The sequence below is a fragment of the Lontra canadensis genome, unplaced genomic scaffold (assembly GCF_010015895.1).
Source record: "Lontra canadensis isolate GAN:19392208 unplaced genomic scaffold, GSC_riverotter_1.0 scaffold5, whole genome shotgun sequence".
In the NCBI taxonomy this organism is placed as follows: domain Eukaryota; kingdom Metazoa; phylum Chordata; class Mammalia; order Carnivora; family Mustelidae; genus Lontra; species Lontra canadensis.
In genome coordinates this window covers 19,820,063-19,843,161 of record NW_022630999.1, presented here as the reverse complement: position 1 = coordinate 19,843,161, position 23,099 = coordinate 19,820,063, and the positions used below count along the sequence as shown (strand labels likewise).

Below are 23,099 nucleotides of genomic sequence, written 5' to 3'. Positions count from 1 at the left end.
ACTACCTTCTGAGAAATACCTTCTCGAAGTCAGACCCTCTGGCCCTCTCACTCTCCAAAAAATTCTATAGAATATGGGAATTGACAGCCCTTTTGCCTTTAGTCATCTTTGTAGCTGTCTGTGCAGTATCATTAGTCACTATCAGTTCAGTTTTACATTTTCAAAGCTCACCATGATGGCCCCAGGGCCTTTGCTTGTTTCCTCTGCCTGCAGAGTTCTTCCCCCAGTTAACTGCCCTGCTAGACTCCTCATTTCTTCGTATCTCTGTTCATATGTCATCTTATTAGAGAGGCCTCTCTCCCACCGAAATAAAATCCATCCCATTCCCATCACTTTCTCTCTACTCTCCCTCTTTCCATTTCTTAAATCTATTTATCAACATCTGAAAAAAAAAATGTTTATGACCTCCTCCACCCAGGAGAATGTAAGCTCCAGGAAAAAAGGAAATTTTGCCTATTCTTTTCATTGCTGTTTCCCCAAGGACTAGCTCATATAATAAGCACACATGGTAGGCACATGATAAATATTTGCTGAATGAATGAGTGAATGAATGAATGAATGAAAAACTTGTAGAGGCAGGTTGAGGTGACTAATAGGCTTGCAATCTCTTTATGGCAGGAACTGACACTTGATCATTTTAGTATAAATGAGTAGGGGCTAGCTATATTTTAGGTAGGCTACAGATTTGGGGTGGAGGCATGGGAAAAAAGCCCCTGATACATAGTTACTTTAGATTAAATTCCTGATTTAATTAGCTGGGGGTACACCCATAGGTGGTCATGCAGGACAAGAGCCCAAGAGCACAGGTGGCAGTTCTGCCAACAGCTTCCTTTGACCCCCAGGGTCCCCAACATAAATGCAGAGCTGGCAACGTCTTCTGGGGTCAGGAAAACTCAATTCTTGTTACATCCCTGGCCTTTCTTGCTCAGGTTCACATCACCATTTCAGAAGATTCTGTTTCTGTTTCTGGGGATATTTATAAATATCAGGCTTTTCTAGTTCTCAAGTCCTCAGCGCTGCCAGCTCTCCTGGGCCCACTCATTTCCCCTCAGGTGTCTCCCTCGTCCCGATTCCTTACTCTTATCTGGGTGTTTTGGATACTGCAATGGCTGGCAAACCACCACAACAAATCTATTTCCAACTGGACTCCAGCTGTAACTCTGCCCAGGGTGTACCTGTGTGACTTTGGCCACAGGTCACTCTCCCTCCGCCATTTTGATTCTTCTATTTGCTCATCTGAAGAAAGTGAGTAATGATGATGATGATGACAATAACAGGACCTGTCCAACCTGCTCATAAGGGATGCTGGTTTATAATTTAATTTTCCTGCAAGATCTTTGTCTTGTTTTCATAGCAGGATAATGCTGAGTTCACAATGAGTTGGAAAGTACTCCACTCTCTTTCGTTTTTTGGAAACGTTTAGGTTTTTTGGGGGGGAATTCACCAGTGAACCCATCTGGACCTAGTGCTTTCTTTGTAGGGAGGTTCTTAACTATATTATCAATTTGACTATTCTGGTTAATAATCATTTCTTTTTGAGTGAGCTTTGATAGTTTGTGTCCTTCAAGGAGTTTATTATTTCATCTAAGTTGCTGAATTTACAGGCATGAAGTTGTTCAGAGTACTCCTTTCTTAGTCCCTTGATAGGTATAGTATCTATTGATATATCACAATATATCACCTTTCTCATTCCTGATATTGGTAATTTGTGTCTTCTTTTTCTCTGTGGTGGTCTGGTTAGAAGTTAATCCATTTAATTGACTATCTCGAAGAGTTAGCTTTTGGTTTTACTGATTTTTTTCATATTGTTTTTCTGTTTTTTTTTAATTTTTTAACTTTTTTAAAGATTTTATTCATTTATTTGACAGAGAGAGAAATTACAAGTAGGCAGAGGCAGGCAGAGAGAGAGGGAGAAGCTGGCTCCCCGCTGAGCAGAGAGGCTGATGTGGGACTCAATCCCAGAACCCTGAAATCATGATCTGAGCAGAAAGGCAGAGGTTTAACCAACTAAGCCATCCAGGCACCCCTGTTTTTCTGTTTTTTACTTTACTGATCTCTGCTTTGATCTTTTTTACTTCCTTTCTTCTGCTTATTTTGAATTAACTTGCTCTTATTTTTCTAGTATGTTAAAGGAGAAGCTGATGTCATCAATTTGAGACCATTTTTCTTTCCTAAAGTAAGCACTGAATGCTACAAACTTACCGGGAAGCATTGCTTTAGTGACACCCCGCAAATTCTGATATGCTGTTTTCATTACCATTTGGTTCAAAACATTTTCTAATTTTCCTTTTGATTTCTTCTCTGACCCATCTGTTATTCATACACGAATTACGTAGTTTCCAAACATTTGGAAATTTTAAGAGACTGTTCTGTTATTAGTTTCTAAATTTAATTCCACTGTGGTCAGAAAACATACTTTGTATCACTTGAATCCTTTTAAATTTGTGGAGACTTGTTTTCCAACCCAGAATATGATCTATCTTGGAAAATGTTCTGTATGCACTTTTAAAAAAATGGACATTCTGCTGTTATTGGTAGAGTGTTCTACAAATGTCAGTTGGGTCATGCTGGTGGATAATGCTGTTCAAGTCTACTATATCTTTGCTGATTTTCCAATCATTCTATCAATTTTTGAGAGAAGGGTGTTGAAATCTCATAATTGTGGTTATGTCTATTTCTCTTTGCCCTTCCTTGACTTTTTGTTTCGTGTATTTTGAAGCTCTCTTATGAGGTACATAAACATTTTAGGTTGCTATGTTCTCTTAATGAAGGACAGCTTTATTAAATTACAAAACCACCTTCTTTATCCGTGATACTCTTTGTTCTGAATTCTACTTTAACTGATATTCATTTGGCCACCAAAGCTTTCTTTTGATTGGTGTTAGCATGGCAGATCTTTCCTATCCTTTTGCTTTTATTTGTATCTTTGTGTTTCTTGCAGTCAGCATATTAACTGACTGAGCCACCCAGGCACCCCTCTATTTCTCTTTTCTGATCTCAGTTCCCTTTTCTCTCTTTTTCTGCATTCTTTTGGATTAACCGAATATTTTTCATTATTCCATTTTGTCTCCCTTGTTGACTTATTTGTTTACAAAACTCTTTTTATTATTTTAGTGCTTGTTTTATGATTTATAGGATATATTTTAAAGTTATAACAGTATACCTTTATATGATATATCACTTCACAAGTAGTATGAGAATCTAATAGTAGTATAAAATCATTTCTCCTCTCTGACCTTTATGTTGGCATACATTGTACTTTTATATAGGTTTAAACCCAACAACATGTTGTTATCATTTCTGGCTACACAGTCAGATACTTTAAAAAAAGATTTAAATAATAAGAAAGAAATAGTGTAGGGGATGGGGTGGGATGGAGTTAGGAGGGGGAGAAATAAATAATTTACCCACAGAGTTACTATTTCCAGTGATCTTCATTCTTTATAAATGAAATCCCTATTTCCATCTGTTATATTTTTTCTCCAAAGGACTTCCTTTAACATTTCTTATAGGACAAAACTGCTGTGGTAAGTTCTTTCAGCTTTTTTTATGTCTGACAAGTCTCTAATTTGCCTTTATTTTTGAAAGCTATTTTCTCTGGGTATAGAATTCTAGGTTGACAGAGTTTTTACTTTTAGTACCTTCAAGAAGTTTAGTTACACTGTATTCTTGCTTCTTTTGTTCCCGGTGAGAATTCTGTCATCCTTGCCTTTGGGCCTCTGTGTATAACATGTGTTATTTCTCTGCGTACTCTAAAACTTTGTCTTCATCACTGGCTTATAGTCATTTGATTATGATGTACAGTGGTGTCATTTTATTCATGTTTCTTGGATTGGGTTTCATTGAGCTTCTTGGATCTGTGATTTTATAGCTGTCACTCCCCATGAAAAATTTTGGCCACTGTTTTCCTCCTCCCGTTCACAGACTCCAATTACCTAGATATTTGACTGCTTAATGTTGTCCCACAGTTCATTAATGCTCTTTTAATTTTGAAAAATTCTTTTTCTGTATTTTATTTTGGAGTAGTTTATTTTCCTACTCTTCAGTTTCACTCCCCCCAACCCCCCTGCAATAGCTAAGCTGCCATTCATCCCATGCACTATTTTCCACTGCATTGTTAGCTTCATTTCTAGAAGTTCAGTTTGGGTCTTTTTATATCATTCATGTGTCTACTTAATTTTTGAAACATATGGAATAGTTATAATAACTGTTTTAGTGTCCTCTAATTCTAAAATGGTTGTCAAATCTGGGTTTATTTTAATTAGTATTTTCCTCATTATAGGCCATGTTTCTTGGCTTCCTTGCATGCCTGATAATTTTTGACTGGGTTTTACCTTGGTTCATGCTGAATATCTTTGTCTTTTTTTTTTTTTTTTTTTTTTAAATCCTTGTCTTTCTATAGTCTCATGCTTTGTTTTAGAATGTAGTTAAGTTACTTAGAAACAGTTTGGCCTTTCTGGGTCATAATATAAGATTTTTTTAGACTAGTCCAGAGCACTGTTCAGTCTAAGACTAATTATTAGTCTTTGTGAGGTAAAACTCTTTTAAGTACTCTACTCATTTCTCCAAAAGTTATGAATTATGAGGTTCCCAGTCTGAGTAGTATAGAGTCTCAGCTCTGTGTGAGAGCTAAGAACTGTTCCCTCTAACCCTTTCGGGTGACCCCTTTCCCAGTCTCAGGAAGCTTCTGCACAGGTAAGTACTCATCAGACATCTGCTGAGTAGTCGAGGTCTGCTCTGAAGATCTCCACAGCTCCATCTCCATACATATGGCTCTCTCTTCTCTGGGACCTGGTCCTATGAACTCTGACCTCTTTGGTCTCCCTGGACTCTACTTGGGCTCCCCTTCCTACACCATGGCATGGAAACTCTCTCAAGACAAAAGCTGGGGAACCTGTAAGGTTCACCTCAGTTGTCTCCCATCTCTTAAGAATTACTGTCTGATGTTCAGTATCATGTAAACCACTGCTTCACAGTTTGTCCTTTGTTGTTGTTATTTCAGGCAGGAAAATGTCCTTGTTACTCTGTTTTGACCCCCAAATAGCATTTTTGTATGTCTCTGTGTACATTCATATTGGGGGCACTATGATTACCATTACAACAAGTGCTATAAGTGTGGCTGATTTAAACTTGTGCTTACAAGCCATCTTTCTTTCCAGAGTATATATTTAATAAATGTTTATCAACACAAATAGGCCATAATTGCCTCTGTTATTGCTTTTGTAACCCACTGGAGATGTAAAGGCGATCAACAGAATACTGGCTTATTATAACAGTATGAACTTCTAAGTTCTTTTAAGGAAATTCAACATATACCATAAATCAACAGAGTTAATTTAGCAAAAAGCAACAAGCAAAAGGAAGCATGGAACCAAGAATTTGGTAGATTTGGGCCTTTAACTGCAACAAAGATTCCATTTGGGTTCACTCATTACTGAAAGCTAAGCCAATGGACTGGGGAAAACAGTTCAGGATTGTAGGTAGTTTTCATTCCTACCATGAATGCTGACTGCTTTCCGTCCCACCACGGACAGTCTTTGCATGGGAGAAAATCACCATTTTCTCAGAGGAGAAGTTTGCACAGGAACCTTCAGACCCCAGGCACTCCAGCAGTTGGGGCTGCTGCCATCAGCTCTGCGCCCTCATGGGGCCTTCATGCACAGCTGCTGAGCAACCTCCCAACCCCCCAGGGGAGGAGCAGGGAAAGCAGGCCAGTGCACCAGCCAGCTTCCATTCAGCTCCCTCAGCCGCGGGTTGTAGCGGACAGATCCCTGCAGAGTCAGGGGGCCGCCTCCCACTTGCAAGCCCAATGAGTCAGGCCTAACTGCCTGGTCTCCGTTCTCTGTGGCTCCATGGTCTCTGGTACAGCTTCTGGTGGGAGCAAATGCAGCTGGCACAAACAGCCCCTCAGTCCTGCTCTTGGCTATTGCCAAAACTCAGCTGAAGAAGTAAAAGGCAAACATTTGACTTATAAAACAGCTCCTGCTAGAAAAGTTGTTTCAGCTAAAAGAAACCACAGGGAGAGAGTGTCTCCACTGCTCTAATTTCCTCACACTTTTCTGCTGTCTGCAGGAAAGATCCACCAAACCCCTCCAGCCCGGGAAAAAAGTAAAAGCTCTTTAAGACATTTATCAACTCATTTCTGGAAAGTGAGCGTCCACACTGGGAATTCCAAAAAGTGTGTGTTGAGCAGGAGTTAGGGGGGGTCAGGAGCACGGGATTTAGGAACATCTTTCATGGTGACTTGGAGCGGAGCCTGAAGCGTCCTCAGGCTTCATTCCAACACCTAGAACAGGGGTTCCTCACCGTACTGATGCCCTGGACCCCTCTGCCAGGCTGCCAAAGCCTCTGGCCGCTTCTCAGAGTAGCTTTTATGATGCATAAAATAAAATAGGTCAGATGATAAAGGAAACCAATTAGACTGAGATACAGTTATCAAAATAATAAACAATTTGAAATACAGTAATAAAAGTATTTCCTTATGAACACAGTACACAACACAAGCCAGGGGCAGTTCTAAAAACTACCTTCCCTTCACAGCAGGGATGAGTGTTCAGGATGTTTCTAGACACTTGTAAAGTGATGTAAAGGTAAGTGATTTCTTTTGGTGACGACATCACAGGTGCTTTGTTGCCTTCAGTCATAACGGCAAGGAACACCACATTTCCGTGAGAGGTTACTGAAAAGAAAAATGCAGTGTTTTGCCTCATTCAGGTTTATGGTCCTATCTGTGGGCCCCAGGACTCCTAGATGAAGAAGACCTTTCTTTTCCAGAGCTGTTGTGGCCTCTCATCAGCTGGGAGCCTCAAACTTGTAGTCAGTAAGCCGGGAGAGCCTGCCTCTCATGCCTACTTCTCCACCTTCAGTGTCTTCTTGCAAAGGCTGGGGCTGGGTGGGGGGGTCTTCTGAGGTTCCGGGTGCTCTGTCTACTCTTATTAGCTCTCATTACTGGTCTTCTCATCTGGGATGTTAATGACCTGTTTGGCCTGTATGCCCCCATCTCTTGCACAAGGCAGCAATAATGGCTCATTTATCATTATGATCCTGGTGTCAAGCAAAAGGCCTGGCACATAGGAGACCATGCCTGTATATTTACAGACTGAACAGATGAATGGACAGATGAAAGCTGTGACCACACCTAGTTTCTCTCTCTTGTTGTAAAAAATCTTCCTTATTTCACACCAGCAGTTTCTCAACCCTAGTTATCTAAGTGAGCATTGCTTTACGAGGTTTTAGAAACTACCAAGACCCCGGAGGCACCCCCAGAGACTCAGATTCCAGTGTTCTGGGGTGGGGCCCTGGCCTTTGTCTATTTTTAAAGCCACCCCAGGTCCAGCCAGAGTTGAGACCCTGCAGTAGTGCAGAACAACAGCTGAGGTCAGAGGGCAGTGCTCCCAGATGAACTTCTTTTCCAGAGCCGGCAAGATGAAATTAGTGTAGAATTCTGAACTCTGCAAGGGGCTAAACACATAAATTGAGTTTCTGACCCTCAGAGTCAGGTCACAGTTCTGAATTGAGCAACATCAGTAATATCTGAACTACATGCTCAGACTTAGATGAAAAATCTGGGGCTTGAAGTGAAGACCATGAAACAAATTACTGCAAACGCCACAGACAAGCACTCCGAGGCCCCACGCTCCCTCCCCTCATGGCAAGAAGTCCTTATGAATAGGGCCCATCCTGGACAGGCAGCATATTTTCTGGGGGACGGAATCCTGGCTAGGCGGTTTTCTCATCTACAAAGTAGAGAGGATAATAATAATAAGGCCAACTTCAAGGTGTTGCTGCAGGAACTGAAAGATGGAATGGGACAGAAAGCATCTTGTAAGTAGCCCCAACATAGTATCAAGATTAATTCTTTACTATTGGGATTAGTATCTATTTATGGTCACTTCCCTTTACTGTTTTCCAGATACCATGTTTTTTTACAAAGTTAAGGTTTGTGTCAACCCCATGTTGGGCAAGTCTGTTGGTGTCCTTTTTCTAACAGTATTTGCTTGCTTCATGTGTGTCACATACTGGTAATCCTCACAGCATTTCTAACTTTCTCTTGATCATTGTTGTAGCTGAATTACTGCAATTTCATGATAAAACTTTAATGGATTAGAAGCTGTTTCTTATGGGTGAGCAAAAAAAGTGGCTTCTTGAGATGGAAACTACTTCTGGTAAAGACGCTGTGGAGATTGTTGAAATGTCAACAAAGCATTTAGAATATTACACAGACTGAGTTGATAAAGCAGTGGCAGGGTTTGAGAGGACTGGTTTCAATTTTGAAAGATCTCCTGTGGGTAAATGCTATCAAACAGCATCACATGCTATGGAGAAATCTTTCTGGAATGGATAAGTTGACTGATACAGCCTAGATCATTGTTGATTTATTTTAGGAAATTGGCAGAGTCACCCTTGCCTTTGGTAACCTCCACCCCTATCAGTCAGCAGGTGCCACGTTAAGGCAGAACCCTCCACCAGCAAAAAGATTACGACTCACTAAAAGCCCAGATGATGGTTAGCATTTTTTTTTTTAGCAATAATGTGCTTTTTTAATTAAGGTACGTACTTTTTTTAGACATAATGCTGTTGCACACTTAACTGATGACAGCATAGTGTAAACTTTTATGTGCACAGGGTAACCAAAGAACTCGTCTGATTCACTTTACCACAGTGTTCTGGAGTAGAACCTGTAGTACCTCCAAGCTGTGCCTGTCCTGCTTTCTACCAATGGAGTTCTTCTAGGTGGAGAGACCTCGTGTTATAAATGTCAAGTCACAGTCCCCAAATTCAAGTTCTGATTCCACTTACTCACTGCGCCATCTTATGTAAATCATCTAACCTTCTCATGCCTCGATTCCTTATCTGTAAAATGATGGTAATAAAGGTATGTACCTCGTTGGGTTTTTAGAAGGTTTGGCTAAGTGAGGTAAAGCACTTGAAGTATCTAGAACATCTTCTACAACTTAAGCTTTGCATTAAAATCACCAGGAGGGCTTATTCAAACACTGACTGCTGGGTCCCTCTCAAGAGCTTTTGATGCAGTAGATCTGGGCTGGAAACAGAGAATGTGCATGTCTAATATGCTCCTAGGTACCCATGGCATTGCTGGGCTGAGAGCCACACTTTGAGAACCACTGGCTGAGAATCAAGCCTGGCATACAATAAGTACCAACCGAGTGTTAGCTGATATTATCTTTTCCTGGGCTCTACTTCCTAAACCCCTGAGCAAAACACTGTGTGCTCCGGTGCCACCTGGTACTAGTCTTCCTGTAGCAGCCATTTTGAATTCAGCCTGCAGAGGTTCCCAAAGTGTGGATCCAAGATAAGCTGCACCAGCATCACATGGGAGCTTACTTATAACGCAAGTTCATGGGCCCTAACCCAGATCTATTACATCGAGATCTATGGGGGTGAGGCACAGTATCCTGGGCTCTTAACAACCATCCAGGCAACTCTACTGCAAACCAACTTTAAGAACTCCTGCTCTAGTAGGAAATCACTCTTAACCACCACAGTAAGCCTCCTGAAAATGGCGAGGGAGGCAGGACAGCTTAAGGTCCCAAGTACAGGTTTTGGTTGAGTTGGAGACCTGGTTCCGCTTCTTTGCAACCCCGGGGCCATGAGTTAGGATGCTCATTTAAGCCTCAGTTTCCCCGGCTGTAAAATGGGCACCATTGTAGGACCTACCTCACAGGAACCTCAGATGCTGCAAACAACGCATGATAACTGTTGAGGGAATGTTGGCTGCCACTCTTACGCTCTTTATCCCTGCTACAATGTGTCTAGTCTCAAAGTGATTTGAGTCAGCTTATTAAGAAAGGACATAAATATACAGGCACAAAGCCCTCTTTTAAGAAAAGGGAAAAAAAAAGTAGCACACAGAAAGTGGGGAGCATGAGGGTTGAAACTGTCATTGCAATTGTCTGAATGTGAGGTTTGCATGTACCCATAGGCCAGAGCAAAGGGGAAATGCAGAGGTCCGAAAGTTTCCACTGCTTGAAAAGTGAAGGGGAAGGAGACAGGTTCTTTTTCAACCCTCTGCCACCCCACCTCTAAATCTAGGGGAATCCCATCATATAAACCTCTGGACCATGGCCCTGTGTACCAAGGAGGGAATTTCCTCCAGCCCGCTTGATGTACCTGTTTCTTTAATTAATTCTTATCAAGAGCCACAGGCAAAATCCCTAGATCCCAGATGAGAGATGTCACACTCACTTTGGGTGCCGAATATCAGGGAGAGAGCGATTCAGGGAGATTTTATCGCTGACGTAAATGTTAAATCCATTTTCTCGGTACGCCTGATCCACTCTCTCTGCGTCGGTCATGGGGTAAGGTCTCCCTTGTTCTCCATTTCCTAGAAGCAAAAAGCAAAGTCAATGTTGCTAATCGAATGGAGTGGGGGAAGAAGGATGAAAGATATGATTAAACCACAGAGATAAAACTTTACAAATGGATACAGAGTGGACCTCTAGATTTTGCAGGGGGAGTCTACAGAGGGGAGGGAAATAAGAATTTTTTCAGCCACGCCCTTGTCACGCACTTCACAGACCTGTTCTCACGTCATCCCCACAGCAAGCTGTCAGGGCGGACGTGTGAGGCTTCATTCTATGGATGGATAAACTGGGACTCAAGAAAGTTTTAAGAGCAGGTTTGTGAGCTCCAAAGTCCATGCTCACCCTACTCTGCCAGGGGCCCCAGACATCCCTGACCATGGCATCCCATCAGCTGGACAGGAGGCCAGATCTACTTCATATGAGCTGACGAACCTTGGGCCAGTCACACCAACTCTCTGAACGGCAGCTTTGCTCCATCTGGTACCCACACCCCACTGAGAAAGTCAAAAGTGAGGGTGCATACATGGCAGAAATTATAAACTATATTAAGATTACTCTCGGCGAGGCAAACTTCATATGCAAAGAAAAAATGCTACAAGTGATAAAAGATGCTTTGATCTTTTAAGTCATCAAACGATTAAGATCTGCCTAGCCTAGGCCACGATTGCCCGAAAAGTCATGAATTTGGGTGGGTAAAGTGCTAGCTGTCCCTTCTCTGTACAATCTAAGTGGGGAGAGTTCCTGATGCTCCAGGAAATTATTCTCTGGGTTCCCAGGGTGCAGATAGTGAGTAGGAAAGTCCACACCCACCCCTGCAATAACAGTGCAGTAATCTGCAAGTGGACAGAGTCTTGAAGAAATGGCCATAAAATCAGCTCGTTAAAAATCACCTCGTCTTCTGGAGCTTGCAGTCTGAGCAATACCCTATTTACTTTGCAAAGTAAATGTTGACAACATCAGCTTGATGGGAAGGTGCAGGCTGACAGGTGGGGCCAAAGGCTGTGCCTACTCCACCCAACCAGATGAGAGAGGGGACGCTGCCATCTGTAACTCCAAAGGCTCCATGATAAGACGGTGCTGGCTAGGGCCCAGGACGGATTCTGCAAGGGACACAAATGCAGCCAGCAGAAAAAGGACAGCCAGAAGCATCTGCTTAGAGAGGGAAGTTTCAGGAAGGCAGTACAGGGGAGTGACTCAGAGTTCAGGCCCTAGAGTCTGGCAGAGTGCAGCTTGAAGCCCAAACCTGCTACTCGAAGCTTTGTTATCCTGGACGTGCTGTTAAGACTTTCTCTGATTGGGCTTTGCCCTTTGGATGAAAGGGGAAAAGAAGGTTCAATGTGATAACTAAGGAGGTAATGCAGGGCAAGATGCCTGGCACAGAGTTAGCACTCAACACAAGCTGGTTATTATTATTCTTAATAATGTCTGTACTGGGGCGCCTGGGTGACTCAGTGGGTTAACGCCTCTGCCTTTGGCTCAGGTCAAGATCCCAGGGTCCTGGGATGGAGCCTCACACTGGGCTCTCTGCTCAGCAGGGAGCCTGCTTCCTCCTCTCTCTCTGCCTCTCTGCCTACTTGTGATCTCTGTCAAATAAATAAATAAAATCTTAAAAAAAAAATAATGTCTCTACTGCTTACTCTTTTTCTTGCTAGTTAGCCCCATGTTCTAATAATTCTCGTATGATAACTGCCTGGAAAATCAGCTTGTTTCAAATGTTTCCTTTCTCAGTTTACCAGCACCCACCCCCACCTTCATTTTCAATCACTGCCCTACAGAAAAATGCATATTGTGTTTTTAGATTTCCCTGACCATCAGTTATTGTATCAGCTCTAATTAGAGCCTGCTGTAGTCTGGTTTTTTTCATAATGTAATAAAAAAAAAAAATCAATAGTGGTGGGTTCTTCTAACTAAGATAAAAATGAATAAAATACCAATCCCTATATTTCTACAGTGCTTTCCAGTATTGTAAAGTTGCTTCATACCCATCACTTTATTTGTGTCACCTTGACAACACCACCGAGGTTGTCTGAGCAGGAAGTGTGAGTCCCGCTGACACATGGGGAAACTGAGGCTCCAGGAATATGGGATCTGATGGTCACGTGCTGCCAGAGCTGATGCCAGTGGTGCCAGATCTGCCATCCTGACTCCGAGTCTAGGCTCTCTAGAGATGACTTTCCACATTATTTCTATAAACCCCACCCTTCCCCTCCCCTTCCCAACTCCCCAGTGTAACAGGAACTGCTCCAAAGACTAATCAGCCAAAGAAAACTTTAGCTGAAGCCTGCTAAATCCATTCAACCTTGTGGTTACATCCAGACCTGGGTTCGAGTCCCAAACCTGCCTCTTTCTCACTGCGTGACTGCAGGCAGATTACCCCACATCTCTGAGCTTCAGGTCCCTTCTCGTCAAATGGGCCACAAAGGGTAACTTGGGGTTTCCCTGAGAAAATGTGCCAAGTGTGGAGCCCGGGCCTCACTCACTGCAGGTATTTAATAAACGTTGGTTCTTATCATGACTGCTCCTCATTTTAGTGGTAAATTATCTCATAAAGGGTAGGGGGACATCATCTGTCACCCAGTAAAGGTGGTGGGGACAATTCCTGAAGGCAGTGGATCTGGCGATGTGAGTGGAGAACGGGATCAGCTAACAGGTGAAGAGGGAGCCTTTCCAGGAAGCAGGGGAAGGGATGGCGGCAAATGGAGAGGGAGTGAACAGGAGGTCCAGACACGCCTGCTAAACATGTGCACCTGCCCTTCACAGGACCCGCCAATGCACGATACTGCTCTCCATACCTACGCGCTGGGCGTCCCTTCTGATGGCTTCTTTGTCATGCCAATCCTTCAGCTTCTGCCCATCTCCCACGAAAAATATCTTCTTCTGCTGATTGTGGGAGCCCTTAAAAAAAAGATAAAAACAGTGAAAAAGAAGGAAAGGGGAAATAAATTCAATAACAGAGACCCAGAAATCGCACTCTCTATGGGAGCTTTTGGTACTGCTTGACGATCTGTCATCAACTGCTCATTTATGAATCCCCTCGATCTGCCTTTGTTAGTGCTGCCGTATGCCAGTCAGGTGGGCAAAGGTCAGGAGGATGACAGGTACACGGTGTCCAGCCTCCTGGAACTGTGAAAGCAGCAGGAGAGAAAACAGATGGACAGACAGTCCTTTCCCCCAAGGGAGAAAGCACAAGTGTAGCTCTGTCCAACAGAAATATGCGAGCCACAAATGTGAGCCACATGTGTAACTTTAAATTTTCTAGTATTCACACTAAAAAAAATTAAAAATAAAAAACAGATGAATCAGTTTTGATAATATATTTACAATATAGTCTATCTAAAGTATTATCGTTTCAACACACAGTGTAAAAAATCCCTGAGATATTTTATTGGTTTTTTTGTACTAAGCTTTTGAAATCCCTTTTTTTTTTTTTTAAAGATTTTATTAATTTATTTGTCAGAGGGAAGTGGGGTGGGGGAGAGAGAGAGAGAGAGAGCACGAGCAGGGGGAGTGGCAGGGAGAGGGAGAGGCAGAAGCAGGCTGGCCTCTGAGCAGGAAGCCTGAGTGGGGCTTGAACCCCGGACCCTGGGATCATGGACCTGAGCCACCCAGGCATCCACTAAGCCTTTGAAATCCAGTGTGTATTTTACACTTGTGTTCATCTCAATTCAGACCCTTCCAGGTGACTCATGGCCATATACTGGACAGGGCAGGTTAAGTGAACCTCAAATCAGAGGCCTGGAGAAAGGGCTATAGGAGGAATTGACTTCCACTAGGGAGAACAGGGGAAAATATTGCAGACTTGACGGTGTTTGGGCTAAGCTTCAGGTAAGCAGAAATGAGAGGCAGGGCAAAGACTTCCAGGGGCAGCAGAGGGTGGGAGAGCTGGGCTGGGCCTGAGGAGCTCTGCACCCAGAGCAGAAGTCGGGTCTTGGTCACTTCTACAGTCCCAAAGGCCCAGTCCCAAACAGCATGAACATTTGGCCATTGTGTGCAGAATGTATGAACAAGCAATTGGAGGGCTGAAAGAAAATGGGAATATATACAGCAGTCACAAGAGAGTGGCCCCTAGGGGCCCGGCTCTGCCAGCATTTATTGTGTCTGGGAGGTAAGTCCATCCTGGTGGGCCTATTAGAAGCAGTTTCCTAATTAAAGGAGTTGGATTCCAGTATGTGGGGTCATTAGAAGGCGCCAGATGCTTCCCCATGCCAACAGTCAAGGTTAAAGACTTGGCCCGGTGGCTCAGTTAGAGCCTTCCCCAGGGCTGTTTAAGGATCTTCCTGTGTTCACATAAATGAGAATGGCTTTCCACATCACCTTGCCCATTAAAAATCTTGCAGACTTGTTCTTGCCACTGTGGCATATGAGATCCAGTGGTCCTATTTCCTATGTAATTAGCTACGAAGGCCCTGAGCATGTGGCATGCTGCAACATTAGCACTAACAAGAAGCCACCAGAATAAAATCATCCCCAAGCCTGTTTATTAAGTCTCTGGCTGATCCTTGTTTTAGCAGATTTTCCACAACGGCTCAATATCCTTACATCAGCTCTAATGATAATAACAATCCTTTGTGCTCCCTCTCCTACAGACCTCTCTGAGCTGTAAGGAGAAGATCTGGAAAGTTAGCATGCCAGATGTGGTCAAAGAGTGAAAGAGAACTGTGAAAACAAAGCCCACGTGCCCACGAACAGTTCTCAGGGTTCTCAGAAATCACAGAAGTTGAGCTGGAAGTTTCTTCAGCAAATTTCAACTGCGCTCAGCTACATTTCTATAGGAGACACTTAGCACTGTCTTAGGAGGAGGGGTGCTGAGAGTGGGAGGTCGACCCCCTTTCAACCAGACCAGCAATCATCTGTCTGTTTTCTGAACTGGTTCCATGTGGATTTCATTTTAGAAAGCACCTGCTAAAAACAAATGGACAATCAAATCTCCAAACAAGTAAATAAAGCTACTTGGAAACTGACCAGGGCCACTTTCCCATTTCACACACAGAGCAGCCGAGTCTTGGGGTGGGTCAGGGACCTGTACAAGGTAAAACCCTTCATTGCTAAGAGGTCAAGAAGGATTGGTCAACGCCTGGTTAGCAATCTTTTCTCCAGCCCTCCCTCCCAATTCCTTTTCCCTCTTCTGCTACGCAAAAACTGGGAACTTCAGTTGACTGCTGAGGTCACTAGCAGGATGAAGAAGATCGGCCAAGTTGAGGCTATCTTAATGGAAGGAGCCTATACAAAGAGATTCCCAAAGTGTGAGCAGCACTGCCCCACCTGGGACATTAGAAATGTTCATTCCTGGGCTGCCTGGGTGGCTCAGTCAGTTAAGTGTCTGCCTTCGGCTCAGGTTGTGATCCCCTCTTCCTGGGACTGGGCCGCGTGCTCGGGCTCCCTGGCCACAGGGTCTGTTTCACCCTCTCTCCACTCATGTGCTCGCCTTCTCTCAAATAAATAAATAAATACAATCTTTAAAAAAAAAAAAGGAGAAAAGAAAGAAGAAGGAAAGAAGGAAGGAAGGAAGGAAGGAAGGAAGGAAGGAAGGAAGGAAGGAAGGAAGAAACATTAATTCCTGGGCCCTGCCCCAGTCCTGATGAGGCAGAAACTCTTGGATGTTTTAATATCCAAGATGAGGCCCTACGATCTGTGTTTTAACAAGACCTCCAAGAGATTCTGATGCACCCTCAGGTTTGAGAACTACTGGTCTAGAATGAAGAAGGCCATAATCCTGCCTGCTTGGGTGCTGGTCAGACCAAACCTGGGCTCCAGTATCTAAGTTAAACAGATATGTAGCATCAAAGGTCACAAAAAAAGTTATGATCGCTGGCAAAAACAAGCTGGTGGTTTTTGAGGTTTTATTTTGTTTTGCTTTGTTTTTTAAATTGCCAGTGTCGGGGGAAAAGGATATTTCCTATTGTTAAGGCTCAGGTAACCCTCAAAGGACAATTTCAAGAGTCTACACAATTCCATGAAGGGCTCTGTTTCCTCCATCTGCTCGTGAAAGTCTTCCCTTGATACTGGGAATGGGGCACGGGACTGAATCTCACCGTTGTGACCTCATGGAAGGAGACTCCATGAATCTTCTCAGGATGAACAGTGAATTGCTGAACTGACAGGGTAGAGAATAAAGGTTCCAAAATTCTGGAAGATTCACACCCTCAGCTTCTACCACCTGCACTGCTTTTGCTTTCATGATGGTTGCCCCTCTGGAATGTTCTACGCAGATTTATGTTGTTTAGGTGGACTCAATAACCTTTCCATCTCCCTAAACTAACAGGATATCAGAGCCTGCAGACACAGGGAGTTCTGCATGTCTAAGCACGTAGTTATAGAGGAACCTCAAACATCCAAGCTAAGCAGCTGCTCAGAATCAATTAGTCCACTCCTCTCCCATCTTACAGATGGGGAAGCTGAGGTCCAAAGACGACAACCTACCCAATCAAGGCCACATAAGCAGTCAAGAAGATAGGAGCCATGTTCTTTGATTCCCAGCCTAGTTTTCAGTGGAGAGCCCTTGCAGGGTGGAGAGACCTTGGATAAGCTACAGGAGTCACGAGTGCCCCGATTTTCCCACCTGGAAAATGGAGACAGCACTACCTACCCAACAGGTACTTGCAGAGGAAGTGAGAAAAACCACAAAAATAGAATGTATCCTGAGGACTTCCAGAAGCTACACATGAAAACTGGTCATCAACTCCTTTAGGATTTTAAGAATCTACTGTAAACTGACATCTCATCAAATCACCTTGATAAAGAATTCAGATTTTGTTACACGGACGAAAAAGCTTTCCAATTAATAGGTCTGAGCATTTGGTAGCAGAAAATTTAGATTTCAATGCTAAAATCACAGAGCTTTCAGTGCCTGAAGGACCCTTTGAACCCTACCCACAAACGTTAACAAAAACTGGTTTGTTTCAGGTGGTTCAGGACTCTGAGGTCCATCCACGGAAATCCCGTAGATGGACCATCCAAACTATCGCCAAATGTTTATCAAGACCTACCCCGTGCCAGACACTGTGCTAGGCAACGGAGATACAGGCCTGACAAGAAATAGATTCTGTGTAAGTGTTAATGGGGTTTACAGCCAGATCACTCTCTCTCAAAGGGTGGTTTTTGGTAGACCTGGGCCCTCATTATAGATGTAATTTCCTGGTGCCACCTTGAACTTACTAAATCAAAGTATCTGGGGGGTGAGAGGCCAAGTTGTGTTTTTAAACACATTCCCCAAGCAATTCTGATTCACAGTAACGCTGGAAAAACCACTTGTCTAAATCCAGCTGCCTCGATTTACAGATATGAAATCTGCCTCGATTTACAGAAATGAAATCTGAAGTTAAGAGAATAGAATAGATTTGCCCCAAATCCCATAGCTTGCCAGCCCCAAAGATCAAACCAGATCTGGCTGTTCTCTCCCTGGGATAGACTGTGAGCTTCTGAAGGCAGGGGGGCCTCTCTTATTTTGGTTCATCACCGTGTATTCCTAGGCCAATACCTGGCCCATGTTAGGCCCTCAGTAAATGTCAGCTGAATGAGTGAATGGCGGCTCATCAATGGGGCAGGCACTTTAGTTTAATGACTCAGAGCATTCTGGTTTCAGAGTTGAAAAAAACCTAGGTTTCACTTTCAGGGCAGGTGCACCCCAATCTCCTTGACTGAGAGATACGGAAAACTGACAGAATAACCATAACCCGTGGGTTGCTCGGAGAATGATCAGAGCTAATCAACACAAAGCATCTGGCTCAGTGTCTGGCATGAAGTTAGGCCTTCTCAGTAAAGGGGGCCTATTAGTACATTATTTTTAGAGTGCTAAATGATCCGGTGCTTGCGATGGGCACGTCTGGGGGAACAGAAGATGGATGGGAATCAAATAATAAAACCGTAAGCCCTTCAGAGGCAACCTAACACCTGAGCCGATTCAACTGGCCATCGCTGGTAACAGGATGTAGAGAGTCTCCTCACTGACAGAAGGGCATGTGCCCATGTGGAAATTCTTCAGACAAGAAAAAGTTCCTATGTAACAGTGGCATTCTGAGACAGAAACATCACAAGACCTTCAGCCACAAGAAAGGCACGGACGACACTTCTCAAAAGACAGCAATTCCTATGCAATGGTAATAACTTAATAGTGTGCAAGAAAGCACGTCTGGATTTTTCAGTCCAGAGGTAGCTGTAAGTTTCTTTAATACTGTAGGCTCAAATCTCCGTCTGTAAAAGCTGTGATTGTCTGCCCTTGGTTTCCAGGGGTCCTGTTGCTACAGGAAGCAAAAGGGTTGGGAGGGCAGGGCCAGAGAGGCGAGGGAGAGTCTTTGGAGGAGGCTGGCAGAGTCCACGCGGAAATCCCATTAAACTATAAACTGGAAATGGATTTTGACTGGCTGCTCCATATAACGGCTCCTGGTGTCTGTGAGCTTTTACTTAACATTCCACAGGAAGAACCGGTTAGTGTTCAAAGAGCTACACGCTCACACACACAGATGGAATTTTCATCTTTTGTTTAATCACTATTTAGTGTGCCCAGCACCCTTTGGAGGGAAGAAAGGAAGGTGGTGAAGCAAGCCAACGGTACGCTGCCCAAGGAGAAAGAGCTGTCAGAGGACATGCTCGAAGCCCAGTATGGCAGACGCGGTGACTCCCACTCAGAGGAACCCAGCACCTCCAGCTGAGCCAGCCAGTGTCTTCAAAATACGGGAAAAGGGCTATCCACTCTGAATCTGCGACGCTGGAAGTTACGCCCAGCAGGTCATCTGCTTCACCTAGGGTCCCAGGACATATTATGGACCAGATTCTGCTGCAAATTTTAGCATGGCTTCTCCCCCCAAACCCCCCTTACAACTAACCCTACAAAGGCGCTAGAATGATTTTGCTGTGAGGTTTAGTTGACTTTATATAATTCCGAAGTTCTGTCTATCAGCTAAGGAGATTATTCTAATAACCTTCACAGGCATACACACACATACCTACATACACACATACAGCAAAGCATTCTCTTCAAGGTTGCCTGCAAGGTTATATTTCAAAGACGGCTAGGTACAGCTTCATTTAGCTGAAAGCATAAAGTTACTTAAAGCGAGGGAATTTGGACAATTGGATAAAGGTACTTCCTTTATCAGTTTTGAGGACATAAGCTGGATTATCTTTATGTATTCATTCATCTAATAAATAAGGATGACTTTGTTGATAAATTGAGGACCTACTGTGTCCAAAGACCTGTGGGGGAGACAAAGATAAATAAGACAGTCCCTGGGCTCCCTTCTCAGGCTATGAGACAAGTACATAAGAAAGGGAAAAACAAAAAACCAAAATGAAACACAATTCCAACATAAGGGTCCTGAAAGTTGTGTGGATAAATTCCAGATATTTACAAGAGACAAAGATTAAATTCTGCCTAGGGCAATCAGGGAAGGATTCCTACAGAAGCAGAGTCTTTGAGAGCTGCCTGACAGAAAGAATAGGATTTTCATGGGTAGCAATGGGGGAGTCAGAATCTAGCTGGAGGAAAAGCATGTGTAAAGAAATGGACATCATGAAGTAATGGACAGATTTACTTAATGGCAAGGAGCCTGACTGGGCTGGAGTGAGTGGGTTGCAAAAGAGTCATGAGGGGTGTCCGACTGGTTCAGGAGGTGAAGTGTCCAACTCTTGATTTCAGCTCAGTTCATGATCTTAGGGTAGTGAGATCAAGCCCCCGCGTCAGGCTCCCCGATAGGCGGGGAGTCTCTGCTCTCTCTCTTTCTCTCCCTCTGCCTCTCCCCCCATTTTTGTGTGCGTTCTCTCTCCTTCTCTCTCTCTCCAAAATAAATACATCTTTAAAAAAGAAGTGAGACAGTCACAAGCCATGAGGCCAGGAAGTCTGGACCAGAATCTGAGGGCCTTACACTGGAGCTCTTCAGCAGGTGGGAGCCACAGAAGGTCTCCGAGCGAGGAAGAGACTGGAGTAGCAGCACTCCAGGAATAAACTGCTGCTACTCATCCACTTGCAGTCAATCTCAGAATCCTCCTCTCTCTGAGAGAGATGGCAGAAGAAAGATGATTTTGTTTTCATTCAGAGGAAATGTTCCCTCTTTGTGGGCTGAGGACCACTCTCATTCCGGCTTCCCACAGGTCAGATTTAAATGGGGCTGACCGAACCCCAACCCCAGTGGATAGGGTGGCTGTTCTGAGACCTACCGTTCACCACCACCATTACCGAGCTGTATGAGAAAACAATCAAACCTAAAGGGCACTGTTTATGGGGGGATGGAGACGCTACAACCCAGCAACCACAAGACTCCCCAAGTTTGCTGAGCCCAGGTTCCTCGAGTTGGCTCCTCTACCCATCAACTGGGCATGTCCATCTTCTCTCTAACTCACTCCATGGTCTCAACACCAGGATTTTAAAATCTGAAATCTAGAAGGGGCTCTACTTCCGAAGTGTCCAAGGTCATTTACAGACAGGAACCACTTTTTTAAAAGGCTGATCCTGTACTTCCAAGGGCAGAACCATACCACCTGTCCAATTCACCCTTTGTTTTGAATAGATGGCACTAGAAAAGGTCATTTGCTACTTAAGGTGTGAAAGCTCATTAAGAGGATTTTTCAACAGTGAAGAGAAAAATAGCCAAGATATTTTGTAATGTCTATTATCTAAAGGGCAAACGGAATCTTTAGTAACTTCTCTCTTGCATTCTAAAAGAATGATACCAACTTGTACCATTTTCTTCAGAGGAAGTTCCTGTGTTTTATCACTGGGGGTGTATGTGGGAAGGAACGATACTCTGGTCAGTGGTTTGATAATGTTCACTTCAGTCTCTCACCCATCCATCCACCCAACCATCCATCTGTCTGTCTGCCCCTTTGTCTATCCACTTAAATGTTTAATGGGTACAACCACATGCTAGGCTCTGTGCTATGTGTCCAGGATATTGGTGAGCAAGACAGACAAGGTCCCTGCTCTCGTAGAGCTTACAGTACCGTGTGTGGCAGCGGGGAGTACACACTTGATTCCGGAACCACAAATAAATTAAAAGAGCTACAGTGGCATGTGCATAAAAGAAAAGTACATGGCGCAAAGGGAGCCCCTTTCTTTCAGATTAGATCAGGAGAATCTGATCCAGTCAGCAAGGTCAGGAGAGGTGTCCTTGAAGAAAGACAAGAAGTATAATTGGAGTTAATTCAACAGAGAGAGAAGAACATTCCAGACAGAGGGAAAAGCAAGGCTGTGCAAAGGCCCTGAGGCTAGGCAAATATGAAACACAGGCAGGACTGAAAGAAAAGCAGTGTGTGTGGTGCACAGAAGAGAAGGGGAAGCCTAGTGGGGATGAGAAGTGGGAGGGTATAAGGACTTTGTCTATCCAAGTATTAAGGAGGTAGCAGGATCAGGCTGCATTTGGAAAGTTCTCTTGCAGCCAAGTGGAGAAGGGATTAGGAGACCAAGAAGGATGGAACTCAGGGAAGATGCTATCACAATGTATATGTATAGGCAGAGATGATGCTGGCATGGACAAGGAAGATAGAAGTGGGGATGGACACATACAGAATTTTTTTTTTTAAATAGAATAACGAGGGTTCTATAGGTCTGTAGTCAAGAAATGCAGCCTGAGAACTTTGACACTTGACACCATCTTTAAGGTCCATAAGCCCAAAGTCCTGTGGATGCAGGTAGGGCTGACCTGGGACCTCAGCCCAGACCTTCCCCCGCCTAACCTGCTGTTTGTTTCATCACGTTACTTCCAAGTCTGAGCCCTTGTTCACAGACAACCAGTCAGGAAATCAGACCTAATGAGAATTGTATCATAGGTCTATTAGCCTTCAGGAATTAAATGACATGTGGTCAAAAAAAAAGAAGCAAACAGTAACTGGGGAGGCCGGCGATCCTCCTATCCCCATGCTCGGCAAGCGTCTGCCACAGAAGGTGTCCCTAGAGGCCTTGGTATTCCCAGCCTCGGCAATGTGAGCACTTGGGTGCTAAGTGAACTTTCTCTTGGAAGGTAAGTATTTTCACTACCTCAGAAGGCGCTGTGATGCCTTCAACCAAAGAAATTGTCATCGGTTTTAACGCCAGAAAAAAAACTGCCTAAACTGAACTTTGAGAGATGGTTTGTCAATATATTTCATGGACAATTGTCAAGGGTGATTCTGATTTTATCTTATTTCCCCCTACAGTGGTGAGTTTATTATAACCTAACCCTTTCATAAGATGAGACTTTACTATGTTATTATTGTCATTATAGCCACTTTGAAGATGACAAAACTGAGGCCTGGAGTGAAAATCAATACGAAAGTGTTTTACAAACTGCCAACCACCCCACGAGTGTAATCATCACAACTAATGGTTCCTTACACACACACACACACACACACACACACACACATCTGCCCACATCTCAGAACACAGTCAGTTTTCAGGAAGGAAAAACCCGCTGGAGTGAACCATGCTTCTGCGCTTTATTCACAAGGGGTCTTGAAAATCTCAGTCCAGCTGGTAAGTGATCAACCACAGGAAAGTCTCCAAAAAGTGTTCCCAGGGGCTTGGCAGATCAAGCACAAGAGAGGGTCATTACACCACTCTACAGAACAGGTGTGGATACATAAAGAGGACAGCAGGCAAAACCAGCAAGCAGAAGACGAGGCAAGTTCCAAGTTCTCAGGGATTGAAAAATCTGCAGACACATCCTACTGGTCTCCTATCTGGAGAATTAGAACTGGAACACCAAGCAAGGTTGTAGTTGCTCTAGTAGTGGTAATAATTACAAACAAAGTACATAAGGGCACCTGCTTTGGAGTCAGAAACACCTAGGCTTGAGTCAGAGT

The 23,099-nt window shown here is 43.8% G+C and overlaps 1 protein-coding gene across 1 annotated transcript in view; it reads right to left on the bottom strand.

The window, feature by feature from the left end:
* GALNT10 (polypeptide N-acetylgalactosaminyltransferase 10) overlaps positions 1-23,099 on the bottom strand; it is a 208,962-nt gene that overhangs the window by 102,346 nt on the left and 83,517 nt on the right. Inside the window, exons 2-3 of the mRNA XM_032851627.1 lie at positions 13,118-13,220; positions 10,207-10,345 (exon numbers count right to left, since the gene is read on the bottom strand). Of these exons, the coding sequence (XP_032707518.1) occupies positions 10,207-10,345; positions 13,118-13,220 (242 nt within the window). The remainder of the gene's footprint in view (positions 1-10,206; positions 10,346-13,117; positions 13,221-23,099) is intronic.